Below are 21,920 nucleotides of genomic sequence, written 5' to 3'. Positions count from 1 at the left end.
GTACATAAAGAATAGCAGCGCCTCCCCGCGGCTCCTGAGGTTGCGCCCCAAAGGGATTAGAAAAAAATGATTGGTAGGCCAGAGTCTTCCCATTGAGAGGTACTTTTTACCCGCCCAACTAATTAACTGTTGTCTTTGTAGTTCAAGTCATCACGATTCATTCGCGTTTGGGACATGAATGAATATTTAATGAAAAGATTATGATGAATGAAGCCTCGTGGTAATAAAAAAAAGACAAAACTACATGTAGATATCAAAGTTAAAAATACAAAAAACATATTAGTCTTCACTCGTCGTTATGTTAAAGTTGATGGAGAAGATTATTATTATTATTATTATTATTATAAGTTGTGTTTATTAATGTTAGTTATGTAGGAAAGGAGTTGTAACTTCAACCAAACCTTCGCGTCAGTGTCAAAACAAAACACAAGCAGAACAAAGGCCGGATTTACCTGTAAGACATAAATAATCTGCCGGGCCGCGTTCACCTGGAAAAGAAAATAATAACAAAAGAATGTACAACGAAACATCACACAACTCAGATTTTAAAATGTTACATGAAGTAACGATTGGAACAAAATGGAAAAAAAAAAAAGTTAAAAGAAGTACTAAAAAAAAAAAAAAAACATAGTAAAAAGATGGCGGTTCGGGGAAGCCATTAGAAATATTAGCTTTCCCTTTTACACCAGCCAGAAATTAATGTTGCCCGGGAAACTCTCAGGTAAAAATAGCGACCTACCACTTTCAGATGTCCGGGGCACTTGGCGGAGACACAATGGCCTGTATTCTCAAACGTTCCGGCGTCTCACCTCAGCTATGCCTTTAATAACCTTTACTGAAGTTACTGCGGGTATTTTCATGAGTGTTGTAAAGAATCTAGTAAAACTTTGAACAATTCTACAATATGAAAAAATGCGACGTATTCTCACACGTTTTGGCGTCTCACCTCATCTTTGCTTTCAATAACCTTTACTGAAGTTACTAGGAGCCTTTTCAAGAGTGCTATAATGATTCTAGTGAGATTTTTAACAATTTTACAATATGATGAAAAAAAAGATTGCAGTGTATTCTCAAGCGTTTCGGCGTCTCATCTCAATAATACTTTTAATAATCTCTACTGAAGTTACTGGGAGGGTTTTCAAGTAAGTGTTCATAATTCTATTGTGATTTTCAACAATAGTTCTATACCATTAATGGTAAAATAGAAAGAAATATAAAAGCAACGCTATATAAGTCCATATTCTCAATCGCTCTGGCGTCTTACCATGACTATCTTTAATAAACAAGTGCAGATTATTAAGGTTTTCAGGAGTACCTTCAGGATTCGTTAAGAGTTTAAAGAGGATCACGCATCATCCTTGGGGAAAAAGATAAAACATCCATTAAAAATCCAACTCATCATTACTACGATGTTCAAGACAGCTTTCATGATTGTAGTGAAATTTCAACAATAATTCTGCGCCAATGATGAGGAAAGATAAGCCAGTATTCTCAAATATTCCAGCGCCTTATCTCGAGTACTCTAAATAAACTATTGTATGCTAGTGAAAATTTCAAAGGCGTTTTCACTCAAATGAGAGTTGATCGCCAGTACCTTCCATAACTAATTAGATTAATATATAAGTAAATAAACATCAATAAGAATCCTAGTAATTATCACTGTCATTTACTGAAATTACTGGGGATTCTAAAGATGCCTTGACGACAACAGGTGAGTTAACCAAAAATCATGCATCACCCATACGGAAAAACAACCATGGGGATCCGATTAATCATCACAATGACCTTGGATAAGAGAGCGAGTGGCCAGAACGTTTAAAAATACGAGCCAATAGCGGACGACGGTTCTGACTTGCCTAACTTGCGCCCAGCTGCTTCGGTCACGCCAGAAAGCCTTCAAACTTCCCATTATTTTGATTCCATAGGCGAATTAGTAGCGACAGGTTGCGAGAAAAGCGATCTTTATTCATGTTAAGAAGGATATCTGGCCAAGGGCAACAAAAACGATTAAACAAAAAGGTCCACTTAGATGCCAGTTCCTTAGCATGTTCGAGAGGGTTAATATTATGGGAATTATAGGAATAGTCTAATTATGAGAAGGGCATAGCTTATAAGGGACGCCAAACAGCAGAACCATGAATATTTGGACGTGTCTGTTGATAAGGGAGCCAAATTCAGCGAAGGCAATGTGATGAGGGATGCAAATCATGATACCCAGATTACACAGAGCCAAATTTTATGCGAACCGGAGTCTGCCTAGCTAAAAAAAAAAAAAAAAAAAAAAAAAGAAAAAAAATATAAAAGAAAAAAAAAAAAAAAAACGAGAAAAACCCCTCCTCATAACGAATATCATAAAAAAAAGAGAAAAAGAGATCGCGGACCAGGGAAAAAATAAATCGCGAGGTGGATAAATTTTGAGTTTGGGTGAACGAAGGAAGGAACGCCAACGGACACATCACGATCTTACCTTGTTGGACAGCTTCCTGGTGGGCCCCGGGAAGGACACGTCTCGCAGCCTCGCGTAGTCACCGTCGCTGTCAGAAGTTTCAGACTCGGTGAGGTCGCCCAGCACGTCGGGACACTGGCCGCGCCCGGAGTCTCGTTTCCTGCGGACGGGTTGCAGTTTACGTCAGAAGGAAGGTGGTGGTGGTGATGGCAGTGGTGAGAGAGAGAGAGAGAGAGAGAGAGAGAGAGAGAGAGAGAGAGAGAGAGAGAGAGAGAGAGGCAAAAAAAAAAAAACGCGGGAAGTGGAAGTCCTGATAGTGGAAGATAAAAGAGAAGTTAATGAAAATGAAAGACGTTAAGAGGAAGAAGAGGAAAAGAAGAAGGAGGAGGAGGAGGAGGAGGAGGAGGAGGAGGAGGAGGAGGAGGAGGAGGAGGAGGAGGAGGGCAATGAGTCTGAGGATGTATCAAGAAGGTGGGAGGAAAGACTAAAGAGGAACAGCGTGACAAAGATCAAAGACGATAATTTTAGGACAGTCGAGAGAGAGAGAGAGAGAGAGAGAGAGAGAGAGAGAGAGAGAGAGAGAGAGAGAGAGAGAGAGAGAGAGAGAGAGAGAGAGAGAGAGAGAGAGAGAGAGAGAGAGAGAGAGAGAGAGAGAGAGAGAGAGAGAGAGAGAGAGAGAGAGAGAGAGAGAGAGAGAGAGAGAGAGAGAGAGAGAGAGAGAGAGAGAGAGAGAGAGAATCAAGTAAGCTATGTATATATACACGTAAATTATCGCAAAGGACTTCTCTCGTTCGTCTTAATGGCTCATCTTCACAAGCTTGAAAACGCACTTATATTTTTACAGCTTTCCTCAACTGATCTCTATCTCATTTTCTGACTCACTTGACTTTCTCTTTCATCTCCTACTCAAACTTATCCACAACCAACAAAATTCAGCCTCTTAGTACCTTTCCTCACACAGATCCACAGCTGCTAATCTAAATAAAGTAACACATGTGGTATATTGAATAGGTCTTAATAGAATCTGAAAGCACATGCTCAGTCTTTCGCTTCTCTAATTTCTACAGACAAAACTCAGCCTTCTAGTATCTTTTCTCATATAAGTCTATTGTTGTCGATATAACTAATGTACCAAATGTGAAAAATCGACAGACTCCCACTTGCTCATTCTTTTTACTCATACTCAAACTTGTTACTCATACTTATCAACCGACAGTAATTAGTCAGTCTGCTAGCACCTTTCCTCATATAAATTTACCATTGTGTACCATTGTAACACACTAAAACCTGTGAATAAGACAGTAAAACTCTTATAAAAGAATCAGAAAGGAAATGTTCAATCTAATTCTTTACATAATAGGAAATTGATGCCTATAACAAGTTTATATACCGTGCGCTTGGAATTAATTAACCAGCACTTACGTATTGATAGGCAAGAAACAATGCTCTTATGATAGAATATGAAGGCCCCAATCAATCACTATTTCCACAATAAGAACTTGAAGCCAATGAGATAGTGCACATGGAAATAAAAGAAAATATTACACACCAACGATTAAACACACACACACACACACAAAAAAAAAAAGAATCAAACTCTACGCATTGAAAGCATGACATCGATGAGAAATGCGTAAACAGGGTCCGTCAGAGATTGAGGGCGAGGAACGGCTGCCCCCTTTCTCTCCATCTCTCCATCTCCTCACTCACACACACAAAGGAGGCAAGGAGGCGCGGATGCTCTGAGAATTCCCTCACATGTGACCCCGAGGCGGAGACTAAGTTTTCGTCGAGTTGAGCAGCATGAGAAGGAAGCAGAAGAGGAGGAGGAGGAGGAGGAGGAGGAGGAGGAGGAGGAGGAGGAGGAGGAGGAGGAGGAGGAGGTATGAGGAAATGGAGGAGATGAGGAAGATACAGATGTAGGAATGAAGAAGGAAGACAAACGAAGGTATAGAGGAGGAGGAAGAGGAGGAGGAGGAGGAGGAGGAGGAGGAGGAGGAGGAGGAGGAGGAGGAGGAGGAGGAGGAGGAGGAGGAGGAGGAGAGGAAGGGAAAAGAGATAGGAGGAAATGAAAGAAGCGATGAAAAAAGTAAAGAAGTAGAAATGAAGGAAGACAAGGAAGATAGCTAAGAAGAAATGGAAGAGAAGCAAGAGGAGGAGAATTACAGAGAAGAGAAGGAAGAGGAAGAGCAAAGAATATGGAGGAAGAGGAAAGCAAAGGATGATAGAGAGAGATAAGTGTGTGTGTGTGTGTGTTTCACTTTCACTGTTTCACTGTTTGATCTGCTGCAGTCTCTGACGAGACAGCCAGACGTTACCCTACGGAACGAGCTCAGGGCTCATTATTTCCGATCTTCGGATAGGCCTGAGACCAGGCACACACCACACACCGGGACAACAAGGTCACAACTCCTCGATTTACATCCCGTACCTACTCACTGCTAGGTGAACAGGGGTTACACGTGAAAGGAGACGCACCCAAATATCTCCACCCGGCCGGGGAATCGAACCCCGGTCCTCTGGCTTGTGAAGCCAGCGCTCTAACCACTGAGCTACCGGGTGTGTGTGTGTGTGTGTGTGTGTGTGTGTGTGTGTGTGTGTGTGTGTGTGTGTGTGTGTGAAGATGCTCCGTCAGGAATTTTTCTGTTCCTCGGGATGAAACTTAATTCCCGGGTGTTGGATGTGAGTGGAGTGCAAAGATGTTGAGGTGAAAAGACTGGTTCAACGGGTCACGGTCTGGCCTGTGTGTGTGTGTGTGTGTGTGTGTGTGTGTGTGTGTGTGTGTGTGTGTGTGTGTGTGTGTGTGTGTGTGTGTGTGTGTGTGTGTGTGTGTGTGTGTGTGTGTGTGTTGGTGTCATGGAGTGGTACAAGATGGAAAAAAAAAAAAAAAAGGCTTAGTGTGGGAGGTTATTTATATCGTTCCCTTTCTTCTCCTAATTTTCACTTCTATCTTCACCTTCTTTTCTTTCCTCCTTTTTATAGTCTGTTATTTTCTACTCCATTTGTTTATTTAGAAAAATGCTTTTGCAAGAATATCTTTTAATTGTCTATTCTTCCTGTGATCTTCATTCATTAGTCTTCTTGTCTGGTTCATCTTTAAGTATTTCTTTTCTCGTGAGTACCAGTGTGTTGTGTTTGCTTTATTACTCTTCATCTTTGTTCTTGTTCGGCTTTATCTTTATTTTGATGCATTTCACTTCTCAATCTCTCACTTTCCTCTTCTTTCCCACCACCATCAGTCTACCTCCCATTCCCTGTCTTCTTTCTCTAAGAGGCTAATGGTGTTTTTTCCTCCAAACCCATTAAGCAATTTTCCTCTGAAAAATGCATTACTGAGGCGATCCTTAGCCAATCAAGCCAGATTAGGAATTGCACTTTATGGCTTTCGTAAGTTTCTTTAGCAATTCTAAACGCTCCAGGAGATTTATGAGGATTCTGTGCGATTCTACAATATTCTAAAGATTTTTTGTAAACAGCTTGCTTGAGTGAGATCTTAACCCTTTCATTCACACTCGGAGGCATCTTTTCCTATTCCCTATCAACTCAGAGGCATTTCTTCTAATTCTACAGTAACCTTCAATTATACAAACTATAAACTGCATAATGTATTCTTTTTGCGTCCTTCTTTCTCTTAAATCCTTAAAAAGATTTCATACATTGCTCTGAGTGCTTTGAATTATTGCATATGGTGTCAAAAAAAAAAATCCTTGAATCTTTTGTAGATCCTATGTTTTTTTCTGAAACGTTTGGAATATTAAAATAAAAAAAATTCTAGCGACTTCAGGAACTTAAGAAAAACAAGAAGTCTAGTTAGTTTGATAGTTATAGCTTTATCGATTACAATTTAGCTGAAACTCTACGGGATTTTCAGAAATTTCCAATGATTTCAAGAGCTTAAAAAAAGAGTTCTAGTGAAAGCTCGATAGCGATGACGATTCTTTTTTTCTTTTGTTAGTGATGGATATCTGCAATTCCTCTGTGTGTGTACATCTGCATTGAATATTGACTTCTAAACAACTGCCAATAAATCTAAAAGACATATAGTAATTAAAAATGAAGTTAGAACATGATGAGGGATATATAGATAGATAGAATACGTAGATAGATAGATAGATAGATTGATTGATTGATAGATAGATTGAGATAAATAGATACATAGATAGATAGATACATAGATAGATAGATAGATAGAAAGATAGATAGATAGATAGATAGATAGATAGATAGATAGATAGATAGATAGATAGAGAGAGAGAGAGAGAGAGAGAGAGAGAGAGAGAGAGAGAGAGAGAGAGAGAGAGAGAGAGAGAGAGAGAGAGAGAGAGAGAGAGAGAGAGAGAGAGAGAGATGTGAAATACAGACAGGAAAAAAACCCCACAAATAATCGTAAATGGCACAGCTTTCGTAAACAATTCCATACCAAGAGTTCTGAGTAGTGTAATCTTCTCAGCACCACTTCCTACCATCCCCCGCTGCTGCTCGAGGCTATTTTGTTTGTGTGGATAAAGTAAGCTGTGTTTGTGTTTTTTTTTTTTTCCCGTCCCGCGTGGCTTGGCTCAGCGTGGAAAACTTAGATGATTGGCTAACTTTTAAATTGGCTTCATTACTGTTGTGATTAAGGATGCAAATGAAGCCGAGGACGAGATGCGCGATATTACTGTTGGTTTTATTTTTCCAGTCCTTTGAAAGTGAGAGAGAGAGAGAGAGAGAGAGAGAGAGGGAGACTTTTCATTATCTCTTTCTCTCCTGTTCTTGCATCTTTTTTCTCGTTCTTCTCGTTATTTCCGTGATTTTTCTGCACGTTTCTGATTTATTTTCTGATTACATGTTTGTTTGATGTTTTGTTTGTCTTTCTTTTTCGTTGATTTTGTTTTTGTCTGTCTGTCTGTCTCTCTCTCTCTCTCTCTCTCTCTCTCTCTCTCTCTCTCTCTCTCTCCATTCAAGGCACGCAGCCACCTCTTGCACCCCAGAAAATATTTTGCTCTCTCTCTCTCTCTCTCTCTCTCTCTCTCTCTCTCTCTCTCTCTCTCTCACACACACACACACACACACACACACACACACACACACACACACACACACACACACACACACACACACACACAGAGAGAGAGAGAGAGAGAGAGAGAGAGAGAGAGAGAGAGAGAGAGAGAGAGAGAGAGAGAGAGAGAGAGAGAGAGAGAGAGAGAGAGAGAGAGAGAGAGAGAGAGAGAGAGAGAGAGAGAGAGAGAGAGAGAGAGAGAGAGAGAGAGAGAGAGAGAGAGAGAGAGAGAGAGAGAGAGAGAGAGAGAGAGAGGGTTCGGTACCACAAAATTCGCTTTACTCCCTCCCACACCCCTGCACCACATCCCCCCCCTCTCCGCCGCTGCACCGACACGCCTCTGCTATTCGTCAAGGCCTTGGTATCTTGACGTAACCTTCGTACCATCCTTCACCTCCCCAGCCACTCAGCACCTGCCTCCACCGCCGCCTTCGCCGCCGCCTCCTATTGCAGTCTGCGTGTTGATGAAGCTCTCTGGGACTGTTGCCCTGCCTTGGTTTTGAGTGGATGATCGTCTCTCTCTTTCTCTCTCTCTCTCTCTCTCTCTCTCTCTGTGTGTGTGTGTGTGTGTGTGTGTGTGTGTGTGTGTGTGTGGAGAGTGGGTAGGTTGGTGGGTGTTTGAAGGTTTGTTTTCCTTTCGTTTCTTTGGTTGTCTTGCATACTGCTTCTTTGTCTGTCTGTCTGTCTGTCTGTCTGTCTGTCTGTCTGTCTGTCTGTCTGTCTGTCTGTCTGTCTGTCTCTCTCTCTCTCTCTCTCTCTCTCTCTAATTGTATTGCCTTTTCCTTTTACCTTCCATAATGACTGTGTTACTTTCACTTTACATAAAAGAATTTCTAACACAGTGTCCGTACTAACATTATACGGCTCGGTTTTCTCACTTTTATTTGCCACTTTGCAGCACAGCCATTGTATTTCTCTTCCGCGTTCTCAACACCGACGCCGCTGTGAATAACGTGTGCTCATAATTTCCGAGCAACGCATGTTAATTTTTACTGCTCGCCTCCTGACAGGGATGGAGAAGCGTCTGATATTTACTCTCTCTCTTTGTTTCATGTTTCCTGCGCGTGTTTCTGAAAGAGTGAAATACGTTTGTGTCTCGTCATATATGCAACAAGTGAAGATTCGTTTTTCACAGGAAGGAACGACGCTGTGTTTTTGTGTTGCATGAATCTTTCGCGTTCTTTCTAGCGTGTTTCTTTTTTTTTTTTTTCCTGTGTTGACGCATTGGTTATTTTGGTCCACATTTTCTCGAGTGGTTTGAGTTTTTTTTTCGTCTAGTTATCTGTGCTGCTCACTTTTCCTCTACTCTACTCTCCATTGATTTAAATTTCCTGTACTTTCTGTCCTTGTCATTCCTTATGTCATTGTTAGCAACTGCGTGTTCTGCTTGCTGTATTCTCATTTGCAATCATGGTGTTAATGTTCATATTTTATTTACACATTTCCTTTTACGATTGCTTTATTTCACTTCATTTTCTTCCTGGAATCCTGCCTACGATTACATGCATTCGTGTTATTTTCACACAATATGCACTCACTTTTACAATTACTTAACTTCACTTTCCTCTTCATCCTTTTATCATTTGAGATTTCATGATTATTGAAATTGATTTAAGGTTTTCAGTGAAGTAGTTACATGCTAAGAAATTATTGTAAGCCAAGCCAACATGTTATGTACATTTGCACATATATTTGTAACTTCCTTGCAAATCAACAATGAACAATTATTTTTTCGTGCCCTTCCCTTTCAGTATCCTTCCTTTCATTCCTCTCACTGGCAGTACCAGTGAGCTCTGATTACCTCTGCACCCCGCCCTTCAAGACTGTCCCTCGCCCAGCTCGCTTTACACGAAGCAGTCCACTCTCCCAGGGCGGACACGTCGTCAACAGGACCCCCATTTTTCATTTCCCGAAGACAACACAGTTAAACCCGGCGAGGGGGACACGTGGAGTTTTGTTTGTTTCTCGGTAAAATGTACTGCGTGACGTCTAGGGCCGTGCCTCGCCTTTCAACAGGCTGTAGTGGGAGTTATTGGGGTTCTGAAGATTATTTTCAAACGTCTAGTGAAAGCTGGACAAAACACCCATGTGAACCCGACAATTATCCCAATTGTCTGAAAATATCCCTGAGAACAAGGTTTTTGTAATTTAAGGTCACTATGTTTACAATATGGCAAACTGTACTTTTGTTAAGAGGGAAAACAGGACTTGATTTCCTTGACCGCTAGTTGAAATTAGAGTCACGTTTATTGCACTAGCTGTTAAAAGTTTCATCCGCTTGACTCCCTGAGCAATTATAATGGAGGAAAATCAACAACCAAGAATCATATTAACCAATTTACCATAACTTTCACCTCAAGATAAAGAGAAGACATAAGAGTAATGTATCAAGACATAGCTGAGGTGATGTGAGTAAATTTCTAACGCCCAATATGGCGTTGAGTAAAGGCAATGAGTTGTACAGTCACGCCCAGAGGCAAATTAATCCAGCAGACTCACTTTAACTAAATTTCCCTCATTTCATTGATCTCAAGCTCTCTCATTTACTAACCATCTCATAACAGAAAGTAATAACAGATTTTCCACGGACGTACGTAAGACTGAAGAGGTCAAGGAGGACGTGAGTGAGGCGGGCTACTCTGTTTGACTCTGACTACTGGAGCAGGGGCCTGGCAAATCTCACCTCCGGCCTCCTGTGGGCACCGATGCATCACGTGAAACAAAACACTGGCGTGGATTTTTTCGCCGCGTCCCTGGGGAGTCTGTGTGGGTGTTTGTGTCGGGGAGTCTTACATAACAAGCGATTTTAATGAGTGTCCGTAAATTCTCACGTGTTTCAAAGCTTACGCGAGTGAGATAAAAAAAAAAAAAAATGCAAAAAACACACAGCACCTCCCGAGGGATGCATAATTTCCTCGATGAAAGGCAACAGCGCAGAGGTCTATTATAAGGAGCTAATGGTGTTGTCACACTCTTGTAAACGCCTCATCAGCGGGAACAACACTGGTGACGTCACGCTGCGCCAGCCAATCACGCGGCGACATCTGGCGGGGGAGTCGTGGTGAAAAAAATAGTAGCGCCATTCTCAGGTTAGTACGGATATCGCGTTACATCATTTTGGCCTCGATTCTTCCCCAACAGCAGCCTGGGGACGCAAGGAGGCGCCTGAATAATGATGAGTGAGGCGAGATTCCCATGTAGGAAAAAGCGGCCCTCAGATTCCCGGTGGTGGTGGTGGTGGTGGTGGTGGTGGTAGTGTGTCAAATGGATGTGTTGTGGTGCGTGGCAAGGACACATCGCTCGTCCCCTCCGCGGTACTAAATAAGCGTGGAAAATACTTGTTTGCTGAAAATGTTGGGCAAATTTCATTAAAAATATGGAATCACCAGTTTTAATTTATACCTCTCTCTCTCTCTCTCTCTCTCTCTCTCTCTCTCTCTCTCTCTCTCTCTCTCTCTCTCTCTTTCTGTTATAGTTTGTAGTCGTCTGTAAGTCGTTCGGTCTGACTGTGTGCCTATCTCTCTGTCTGTTTTCTCACTATTTACTTGTTCGATTGCATATCAATATCAACCCAACTCTCTCTCTCTCTCTCTCTCTCTCTCTCTCTCTCTCTCTCTCTCTCTCTCTCTCTCTCTCTCTCACACACACACACACACAGCAAAGACAAACGCATGAACACACACGGAACTTTCACGTATAGTATAAGTCTTTCACCGTGTCCGTGGCAGCCACACCATAACAGTGCGCCGTACACAGCCGAGTGAGGCCTGACGGGGAGGGAGGGATGTGGGGGAAAGGAGAGAGGGAGTGGGTGAGCTAGGGCAGTGAAAGGCGCGTTGTTGCCTAGTGACCGTTTGGATCTGATCGATAGACAATTAAAGGTAAATGGAGTGGCGATGGAAAACTGAGGCTTATTCCTGTATTACATTTCCTATGGTAACTGACGAGACACGGAGGCGAGGTACGGGTAGGGTACGGTGCGCTAGGAAAGGTGCAGCGTGTTAAGAGTGAGATACTGCGTTGTGGTACACTATACATCACGTTTCGGTTGATGTATCTTGCTTGAGGTATTACAGTACAAGTGGTAATTAGTAAGAGACAGGGTACAAAGGAATCTATTTTGAAACATCTCTGCACCATATTCCTACTTTCAAAACGCCCTGGTTGAAACTACACGAGTTTTTTTAAGCCAGTTTTTTTTTTTTTTATAGATTCAGCGACAGATTAAAAATATTCACGTATCAGCAAAGGAGAAACACTTTTAACAACTCAGTGAATCATCTCTGTGGCCTATAGAAACAGTCGTGGTGAGAGGGAAAACCGTTTCTGAATGTGTGCCAAAGAGAGAAGTGAGAGAGAGAATTACTGCACGGGTACGCTGAATATTTGTAACTCGCATGAATTACAGCAAGAAACAAAGCAAACAAAAACAATAAATTATGAGACACGGTACAAAAGGGAGAATTACGACAAAGAAGATGCATTATGATAAACTTTGCGGTACGTTATGGTATGAACGATATATTACAAAGACGAAATATTAGGGAGGGAAGAGGAGCAGTGGTGCGTTAAGAGAGAGGCGGGGCGGTGTGGTACGGAAGGAGCATTATGGGGAAAGCGGCGCATTATGAAGAGGGAACACACTGCAGCAGGAGTGGGAGGTTAATGGAAGGGAGGCTGCGTTATGTTCGCCGAGGCAATGCACACTATGGAGGAAATAGGAGAGAATAAATATATGAAATCATTGCTTTTGATTATACAGTATGTTATCCCCATCAGTACTGGGACACATTTTAAACCATGTATTTTGAGTGTGATTAGACGATTTTATTTACATTAGGAAGGGTCTATTGAGGTCAAAAGATTAATGGCCAGAGTTTTCACTATTTTAATCCACACATGAGTTTCTGGAGCTGTATAAAAATCACCAAATAGTAATCAGAATAAATATGGAAAAGTGTCCTGGTACTGAAGGGGTTAAAGGTGTAAAAGGGATGATGGGTCAATATTCTGATAGATAGAGGAATGTACAGAAGGGAAAGAGTGTGAAGATATGAGACCGTTACTAAAATTAGGGAAACATGAGAATAAGAATATGAGAAACTTCATTACTCTTCCTAGTCGATACGAAAGGTGAACAAGGGGAAGATGACCCAATGTTATGTACAAAAACGATATAGAGTGAAAGGATCTGACAAAGTTACTAAAATCAAGGAAATGAAGAGAAAATCAATATGCGAGATAACTGATTCTCTTTCACGATTAATTGAAGCAAAAGGAGAAAAGGGGAATAATGGTGGAATATTATAGAAGAAAAACAAAATGAAAAGAAGAGATAGTTACTAAAATCAGATAAATAGTAGAAAATCAATATGTGAGATAACTGATTCTTTCATAATTGACTGCTACGAAAAGTGAATACAGGAATAATGAGAGAATATCAAGGTAGGTAAAAAACATGGAAAAGAAAAACAGAATAAAAGCAGATAGTTACTAAAATGAGGTGAATAGTAGAATATCAATATGAGAGATAATTAATTCCTCTTCATAATTAACTGATAAGGTGAATAAGGATATGACGAGGGAATATTACGGCAGATAAGGTGATAAATAGAAGGGAAATGGAGTGAAAAAATATAATGAGACGGTTACTAAAATCAGGGAAAAAAAGAAGAAAATTAATATGTGAAATGATTACTGTCCTTAATTAGGTGATTGGAAGAGTGAATAGGGGAGCAAATAAAGTAGACAGAGCAGCGTTGTGGAGGAAAATAGAAGAGTAAGAGCATCATGATGAGAGAGGTAATCAGGTAATGAATAAATTAAATAACCACAAAACTTACCTATGCAATACAAACAATTCATCTCCCTATTTTAAAACGTGGATTGCTTGATTTTCCTTATTTCTCTTTTTTTTTCCTCCCCTTCTTTCTTAGAGGGAATAAATAGACAGGCTTTTGGAAGACATCAATATTGCCGTTTCAAACCAAAAATAACCTCAAACATACTTTATTTTCTTTATTTCTTGTACTTTTCCTTTTGTCGTGTTTTCTTTTTCCTTCGTAATCTTTCTTTATTGTTTCTTTTCCTCCATATCATTGCCTCGTCCTTCCTTTCTTTCATATTTTCTTGTACTTTTCTTTTCTTCATAATGTTTTCTTGTGTTTCTTTGCTATTTTTAACATTTTCTTTTACTTTCCTTCCTTTCCTTCGTATTTATTTCCTTCTCTTCTTCCGTCATTATTTGCTTATACTTTTTCTTTCTTTTCTTCGTAATATTTTCTTGTAGTTTCCTTCACTTCTTAATATTTCCTCAACTTTCCTTCCTTTCCTTCATATTATTTCCATGTACTATTTTTTCTCTTCATAAAATTTCTTCTATTTCTCTTCTTTCCTTAATATTTCTTTTTTCTTTCCTTCCCTAAACATTTTTAATACTTTCAACTCCTTCTTTAATATTTCCTTGCATTTTCTTTTCCTTACTCTAATAATTAATTTCCATCGTTTTAATTCCAAGTATTTCTCTTCCCTGAACAATCCCTCCTTTATACTTTCCATGCCTCATTATTATTTGTACCTTAATCCTTCCCTCTAATATATCCTATACAATTAATATTCCTATGTTCCTAATTTCCTGTATTGTATATGATCTTAAATTTAAACTACATCACCATAATTCTAACCTCCTCAGTACCATGACACGTTTCCATATCTATTCTGCTTACAATTTGGTGATTTCATACAGCTTCAGAAACTTATGAGAGTATCAAAATAGTGAAGACTCATGCTATTTATCTTCTGACCTCCATAGATCTTACCTAATGTAAATAAAACCGTCTAATCACACGCAAAACTCGTAAAAATGCGTCTCAGTACTGAAGGGATTAAGCACCAATTACTAATACAAAAGTGATTTCATCCATGTCGCCTTTGACTCCTCTTAGGTCAGGACTCTGCGACCGCTCACCTTCTGCTCTCCTGTCTTATGTTGTCTTGAACTTGAATACTCTAACTTACTTACATCCCATTTTTTTTTAGTACTCTGTTACACTTTTCCCTAAAAAACAAAAAACAAAAGAATACTACAAATACAATCAATTATTCCATACATCTCACATAGAACACAAGCAGAAATACATATCCAGGTTACCACATTTCTAACCATTCGTGAAACCTTCCTGTACCGTCTAGTCTCTCTCACTGCGCCGTCTCTCTCTTGCAAATTACCTGTACGTGTCTCCTTCCTCACTCCCTCCCTCCCACCTGGTGCACGATGACACTCACAACGCAAGGGGAGGGAGGGAGAGGCAGAGAGGACCTAGTGGATGTAATAGCAAAGTTGTGCCGAGTGCGAAAGTTACGTGATGTGCACAAGAGAGATTCATGACACTGATATATTACAATGCAGTGAACAGTGACTTGGAACACACACACACACACACATTCTCTCTCTCTCTCTCTCTCTCTCTCTCTCTCTCTCTCTCTCTCTGTTTATATTAGTTGGTGTTTGTTTCTGTAAGTTCTTTGTCTCTGTTTGTGTGTTTCTTTCCATTTGTCATTATATCAGTTTGTTTAAGTATCAATTTATCTACCTATCAGTTTATCTATCTATCTATCTATTTATCTATCTATCTATTTATCTATGTCTCTTTCATTGTTTTCGTTTATCTACTTATCTTGCTGTTATTCTGTCCACGTATATTTCTTTTCTGTTTGTCTGTTCATTTACTTTTCCGTCTATCGTATCCCTGAATCTCTCTCTCTCTCTCTCTCTCTCTCTCTCTCTCTCTCTCTCTCTCTCTCTCATCGTCTTTACTGCCTCACGAAAAAAGGCGCTATCTCAGACTTTCCTCCTTCCCCTGCTTTCCTCCTTCCATAATCCGGCCTTGTCCCTCTTTTTTCCTCCACAAGCTGAAGATTTGGGCCATTCTTTTTCCTTTCCTTTTCTCTTTCGCTTTTCTATACAATTCTCCTTCTTTCTCCTTAATTACGTATTCACTCCTCGCTCTCTAATCTCATTGCTTCCATTTTCTCTTTTTCTCGTTTTCTTTTATCTTTTTCTCTTTCTCTTTCCTTCTTTCTCAGTCTTTTTTTCTTTTTTATTTCTTGAACGGCTTCTTTCTTCAAGTTCCTGCTTTTTTCTCTTTATTCTTTTATTTTCTATTTGTTGTTTATTTTTTCGTTTGATTTTGTGCGTTTTTAATTTATCCATACGTTTTTCTATTTAAGTGAAGTTATGAATATATATCGTCTTTTATTTCATCCTCTATTGTTTTTTTATTTTGATGTTCACTTATTTCTGTTCATCATTTACATTGTCTTCCTTTTCAATATCTTTAATTTTTTCTTCGTTCTTATATTCACATTTCTATTTACTCCTCTTTCCATTCTGTTTGTCTGTCTGTTTGTTTGCCTGAGTACCTGCCTCTTTTCTGTCTACATCTTTACTTCTGTCTGTCTATCTTTCTGTCCGTATTTCTGTCTGTTTCCCTTCCCTCTCTCTCTCTTTAGCTTTTTCCTCTTCCACGTTTAATTGGCGCCTCTCTCATATTTTTCTTATCTTTTATCTAATTCCTTTCATCCTTTTGTGTTCTTTTACGTCCTCGTTCTCCCATTTTCCTTTGCTCAGTGTATGCTTATCTAATCTTCAGCTTCCTCTCTCATCATTCACGTTAAATAAGACTCATTTCTAGCCTCTTCATGGGGGTGTAAGTTTTGTGCGTTTTTTATTTTTCATCATATAACTTTTCGCTTTTATTTTTTTTTTCCAATTTTTCGAGAAGGTTAAGTATCTGATTTTATTGTTCATCATCTTTATCTTATTTCTATCTTATTGTTATTATTATTCTTTGTCTCCATCTATATTCTCCGTTTTCTTTTTTTCCATATTTTTTTTCGTGTATTTTCATTATACCTCGCTGTTTATATCTCAGTTAAAAAAAAAGTTGAAATCTGGAATGAAACTTAAAACTTTATGACAGGAAAACAAAATCCACGTCAGACATTCCTAAAACTCGACCTTCATACTCAAACATTGAAGTAAAAGGACAGAAGGTTAAAAGATTACAAAAACTAAGAACAGAAGGATATGAGAGTTCAATTTCACATCCCTCACCTCTCAACACTTGCATCTTGAATTGAAAAGTAAAAAGGAATACAAAAAACCTTTATCTTTAATCTTCCTTATCTCTCTTCTTTGCAGCTCAAGGGCGTGCTAATTGCCATGACGTTTTAACCCTTTCACTGCGATATGAAGCAACAATCACCACCGGAAGTAAAGTATGAAATATTTATAAGCATCCACAAGAAAGACATTAAATAGAATAGATTTTGCAATTTTTATCTAGTTTAAAGGTTGAAGGTGGCTGTGGAACAAATAAAGATGTCTCAGAGTGATCAGTAACTAAGCAAAGATGTACCAAAGAGCAGCGGAAGAAGAGAGTATTAGTTGTTTAAGGTAGAAAAAAATAATAGTGCTTCTTTTTCTTGTGACTTCAATTGTTTCATAAGAGAAGTGTTGAGACATCTCTGGGATTAAACTGCCTGACTTCTTTGGACAGTTCTTATGTTGCAATCGTTTCTAGAAAGGTATTATAAGAAGGTAATTTTGTTCTAAATTTTATACCCTTTGCGAGATTCTCTCCTTAGTAGCGGAATAAAGTAACAATAAAATAATTAACTAATGAATAGATAGATAAAATAAAAGGATAAAAAAAGACGAAAAACATAAACTAAGTAAAAAAAAAAATAAGCAGCTATAATAGATAGATGAGTAGAGAAAGTAAACCAAATGAGGAATAAAAAGAAAATGAATACAATAGAATAAGACAAGGAAACAAGTAAAAATAAAACAAGAAATTGAAAAGAAAATGATAACAAGTAAACACACAAATAAAGAAAACAAAAAATGGTACCAAAAAAAAAAAAAAAACATAGATTAAGATGCTGAAGGAGTCGATCAAATAAGAAAAATAAAAATAAAATAATAAACAACAATAAATCAATAAATTAGTCACGCCTTCTTACCTGGAGGTGGAGGGCGTATCGTTGAAAGTAACCTTGTGTTTGACGCCCGGGGACTGCTTCCTCTTGTGCCAGGATCCCGAACTACCTTGGGGGGGCTTAGGGCGCAGCCAGTAGATCTCCTCCTCCTCCCCGCGGGCCTGGACGGGGAGAAGGGGGGAGAAAAAGAGGGGGTAATTTGATTGACACTCGATGGCGCTGTGACGCAAATATGATGTGACACTGATGCTGAGTGATAGGAGGAGGAGGAGGAGGAGGAGGAGGAGGAGGAGGAGGAGGAGAAGGAGGAGGATGACAGGAGGAGGAAGTGCAGTGAGGTGGATGTAATAGCGTAAGAGGGGAAAGAGAAGATTTGGGAGAAAGAAAAAGAGAAGGGAAAGAGGAAGAACGGGAGGTAGGGGGCAGATTAGGGAAAGGAACACAAAGGAAAACAGATGAAGAACAAGTACCAGGAAAAATCTTCGCCTTACGAGGCTGAGTAACCTAAAGCAAGAAAAGTATGCAGGTTAATAAAGACGATGGAGGAGGAGGAGGCGAAGAAGAAGAAGAAGAAGAAGAAGAAGAAGAAGAAGAAGAAGAAGAAGAAGAAGAAGAAGAAGAAGAAGAAGAAGAAGAAGAAGAAGAAGAAGAAGAAGAAGAAGAAGAAGAAGAAGAAGAAGAAGAAGAAGAAAAAGAAGAAGAAGAAGAAGAAGAAAACAGAGAAAGGAGGAGACCAAAGATAAAAGCGAAAACCAAGACGAAAAATACGAAAATAAGAGCAAGAAGAAAATGTAAAAAAATAAGTAGAGGATGATGAAGATAATGACGATGAGGAAGAAGAGGAGGAGGAGGAGGAGGAGGAGGAGGAGGAGGAGGAGGTGACGTACCTTCTTCTGAGTGACGGTGTGCATTACGAGCTTCATGAGGGATCGTTTAGGACTTCCCTCCTGCAGCAGATACGTCTTGCCGGCACCGATCACCATCACTGGGCCTTCCGTGTCTTCGATCTACACACACACACACACACACACACACACACACACACACACACACACACACACACGCACACACACACACACACACGTAGAAGAGGATAAAAATAATGTTAGGTTTCAAATAATGAGCAAATATTTCACTAAAACATAACCACAAATAAAGTAAAGAGAAAAGAGAAGTCAAATGAAGGAAAATAGTTAATTAATAATTCAGTTTTTTGTATCTTATTGGAGCGTTTTCTTTTACGTGTTAATGAACTGTGTGTGTGTGTGTGTGTGTGTGTGTGTGTGTGTGTGTGTGTGTGTGTGTGTGTGTGTGTGTGTGTGTGTGTGTGTGTGTGTTATGTTAGTAAAAATAGTAAAAATGGTCTTATTCTGGAGTATACGGCGAGGAATATGTCTCACGGATATACCAGTAAAGTAAAACTACTATTACTACTACTACTACTACTACTACTTATAAGCATGCCTCACCTGGCGAGAGAGCTGCACCTCGTTCACCAGGCGGATGGAGTGCGTGCTGGTGACGATGGTCTTAGAGATCTGCACTCGAAGCTTGAAGTGCCAACGGGACTGAAACACACGCAACGCACGCACCATTAACACGCACGCACACACACACACACACACACACACACACACGATCAGTATGCGCCAAACACGTACACACTAATCACACACAAAAAAAGTTCACAGAGGACGTTCATGTCTCACACACACACACACACACACACACACACACACACACACACACACACACACACACACACACACACACCAGTTCTCCAGCACCTTATAACACATCTTTTCCTTTCCCCTTTCCCACAGACATCACGTAACCAGTCACTCTCTCCCTCTCGTCCTTCTCTCACCACTCCCTCTCATCTTAGATTTACCTCCTGTCCCTCTCGTCACCTCTCTGTCCTCTTCCTTCGTCAATCCCTCTCTCGTATTTTGTTTCCATCGCTTTCAACACCTTCCTCCCCGCCAGGCTTGGGGCTACGTCTCTCAATATTGTCAATAACACACCTCTCACTCCACACACCAAAGTTTGCCCAGCGTTGCAGTCCATCCAGGAGGGCAAACTGCACACTCCTACTGGAAATGGACTAATATTTTTCTAACTATTTTTTTTTCGTTATATTGTTCTGTCTCATGGGCTTTTGTTTGTTGTAGTTCTAGTTTCATTTCTTAAGCATAAAGTGATTTGTCGAGCTCTTGTTTCTTTTATCCTCTGTTGCACAAATGTCACGTTTAGGTTAGGTTAGATCAGATAATGTAAGAAAAGGAAAGAATAAAGTCATTTTACACTATCAACATCTCTTTGTCATCTAAATATTTCTTCAGATAAGGTAAGGTAAAGTAAGGTTCGAGTATAAAAAGTTAATGTCATTCTTATCAATTTAAACTCTTCGACACATTTCTTTTTCTCCTCATTAGCTGCACCTGTTGTTTAAGTGACGTCTGGTCTCGTCAGGTAAGACTGCATAAATCTAAAAAGAAAGATTACGTTATGACCTTTTCTATTTGTTGAAGTTCTAGTTTTATTTGTTAGGTATTTGTTCGGCTACCTTTACGATTCACCATCTTTTGGACACTTCTTATTTATCTATTAGCCATTGTTAGTTCTCGCTACGCTTAGATACACTAGCTGAGGTACAGTTATTTTCTGAACTCATCATATCACCACTTCATCCTTTATCGATCTATACCTGACAATTACCTGCGTTTATTATTAATTCCAAGGTGAAGTGTGATTTAGAAACAGCAAAGTGAGCGATACACAAATGACTGTAAAAAAGATGTAACTCCTTCAACTTTACATTCACTTTTGAGTCGTTGAATTTTCCCCATCCTTTTCTTCCCCATCTACCTTTTATATCTATACCTTTCATTAATTTCCCTAGTGTGGCGCGAGTTAACCAGTAAAAAACGGCGAAAAATAATAAAGAGGTGACTATATTTACTTAAAGTTCTTTATATCAACATTTCTATATTCTCCACCTACCTTTTACCAATATCTCATTAATTTATTCAGGTGTAGTGTGATTTAACCTGTAAAAAACAAAAACCAACAAAAACCCAACGCCAGGGAGAAAATAAGGTAAAACAAACTCGAAACTCCATTTACTTTACATATCAGGCATCAGCGAGTAAAGGTGCTGTGACTTACCTTCCCTGAATAGCAATATCATCATGGATAAAAGGGAACAATTGGATTTAAATAAAGAAGAGAAATTATCCCATTGAAAAAGTCTCCCTCCCCTTTCTGGTAGCAATATTTCTTCCCTTCCAGGCCATTTTCCTCTCTCTCTCTCTCTCTCTCTCTCTCTCTCTCTCTCTCTCTCTCTCTCTCTCTCTCACTCTTTCTAACGCCCGCGCGCGCGCGCGCGGTAGATAAAGGTGAAACATGGCCATTCAGAGAGAGAGAGAGAGAGAGAGAGAGAGAGAGAGAGAGAGTTATAGATCACGGATGCGTTATTGCTAAACTTTCAATCTCAATGTGTGAAAAAACGCAAAAAAAAAAAAAAAAAAAAAAGAGAAAGAAAGTTAGAGAGAATTCTCTCAAATACGCGAGGACAGAATGAAAATATTTGAAAGAGAGAGAGAGAGAGAGAGAGAGAGAGAGAGAGAGAGAGAGAGAGAGAGAGAGAGAGAGAGAGAGAGAGAGAGAGAGAGAGAGAGAGAAATTCGATGGAGAAATTTGTGGAAAAAAGCAGGAAGGCAATAAAGCAAACGAAGGAGGAGGAGGAGGAGGAGGAGGAGGAGGAGGAGGAGGAGGAGGAGGAGGAGGAGGAGGAGGAGGAGGAGGAGGAGGAGGAGGAGGAGGAGGAGGAGGAGGAGGAGGAGGTAATTGCAGGCCATGAGAAAAGTGTGTCTTTAGAAAATTGGTGAGGGAAAGGTTTAGGTTTCCAGTGACTCTCTCTCTCTCTCTCTCTCTCTCTCTCTCTGTGTGTGTGTGTGTGTGTGTGTAGCTTTACATTTTTATCACTTGTTTTCTCTTTCTACATGTTCTCTTTCCTTTGCATTGCTTCTTTATTGCCTTTCTCTCTCTCTCTCTCTCTCTCTCTCTCTCTCTCTCTCTCTCTCTCTCTCTCTATTGGCGAATGTTATGATAATGGTCGAACTTGCAACATCCCTTGGAACTGACCCAAAACGCGACTAGAGAGAGAGAGAGAGAGAGAGAGAGAGAGAGAGAGAGAGAGAGAGAGAGAGAGAGAGAGAGAGAGAGAGAGAGAGAGAGAGAGAGAGAGAGAGAGAGAGAGAGAGAGAGAGAGAGAGAGAGAGAGAGAGAGAGAGAGAGAGAGAGAGAGAAAGGGTTCGCGTGCATATTTCCAAGAGACAGTCGATAAATAAAGGGAGAGATCGAGAGTCAAATAAACATTGGGATGAGATACGGCTCTGTCTATATTTTTCCCTAAGTCCTTTGGCGGCG

The 21,920-nt window shown here is 39.9% G+C and overlaps 1 protein-coding gene across 5 annotated transcripts in view; it reads right to left on the bottom strand.

The window, feature by feature from the left end:
* The window catches only part of LOC123511854 (protein tincar-like), a 310,085-nt gene that overhangs the window by 19,530 nt on the left and 268,635 nt on the right, over positions 1-21,920 (bottom strand). For 4 of the 5 annotated variants that reach the window (XR_006676963.1, XM_045267904.1, XM_045267905.1 and 1 more), the window contains exons 9-13: positions 18,959-19,057; positions 18,377-18,496; positions 17,514-17,650; positions 2,468-2,606; positions 453-488 (exon numbers count right to left, since the gene is read on the bottom strand). Coding sequence is in view for 4 of the 5 variants with exons in the window: in XM_045267904.1 (XP_045123839.1) it covers positions 453-488; positions 2,468-2,606; positions 17,514-17,650; positions 18,377-18,496; positions 18,959-19,057 (531 nt within the window). In the remaining variant the exon portion in view is untranslated. The remainder of the gene's footprint in view (positions 1-452; positions 489-2,467; positions 2,607-17,513; positions 17,651-18,376; positions 18,497-18,958; positions 19,058-21,920) is intronic. The other variant, XM_045267903.1, reaches the window with a different exon arrangement.

This window comes from Portunus trituberculatus, chromosome 32 (genome assembly GCF_017591435.1).
Source record: "Portunus trituberculatus isolate SZX2019 chromosome 32, ASM1759143v1, whole genome shotgun sequence".
NCBI classification, from domain to species: Eukaryota; Metazoa; Arthropoda; class Malacostraca; order Decapoda; family Portunidae; genus Portunus; species Portunus trituberculatus.
This window is presented reverse-complemented; position numbering and strand designations above follow the sequence as displayed.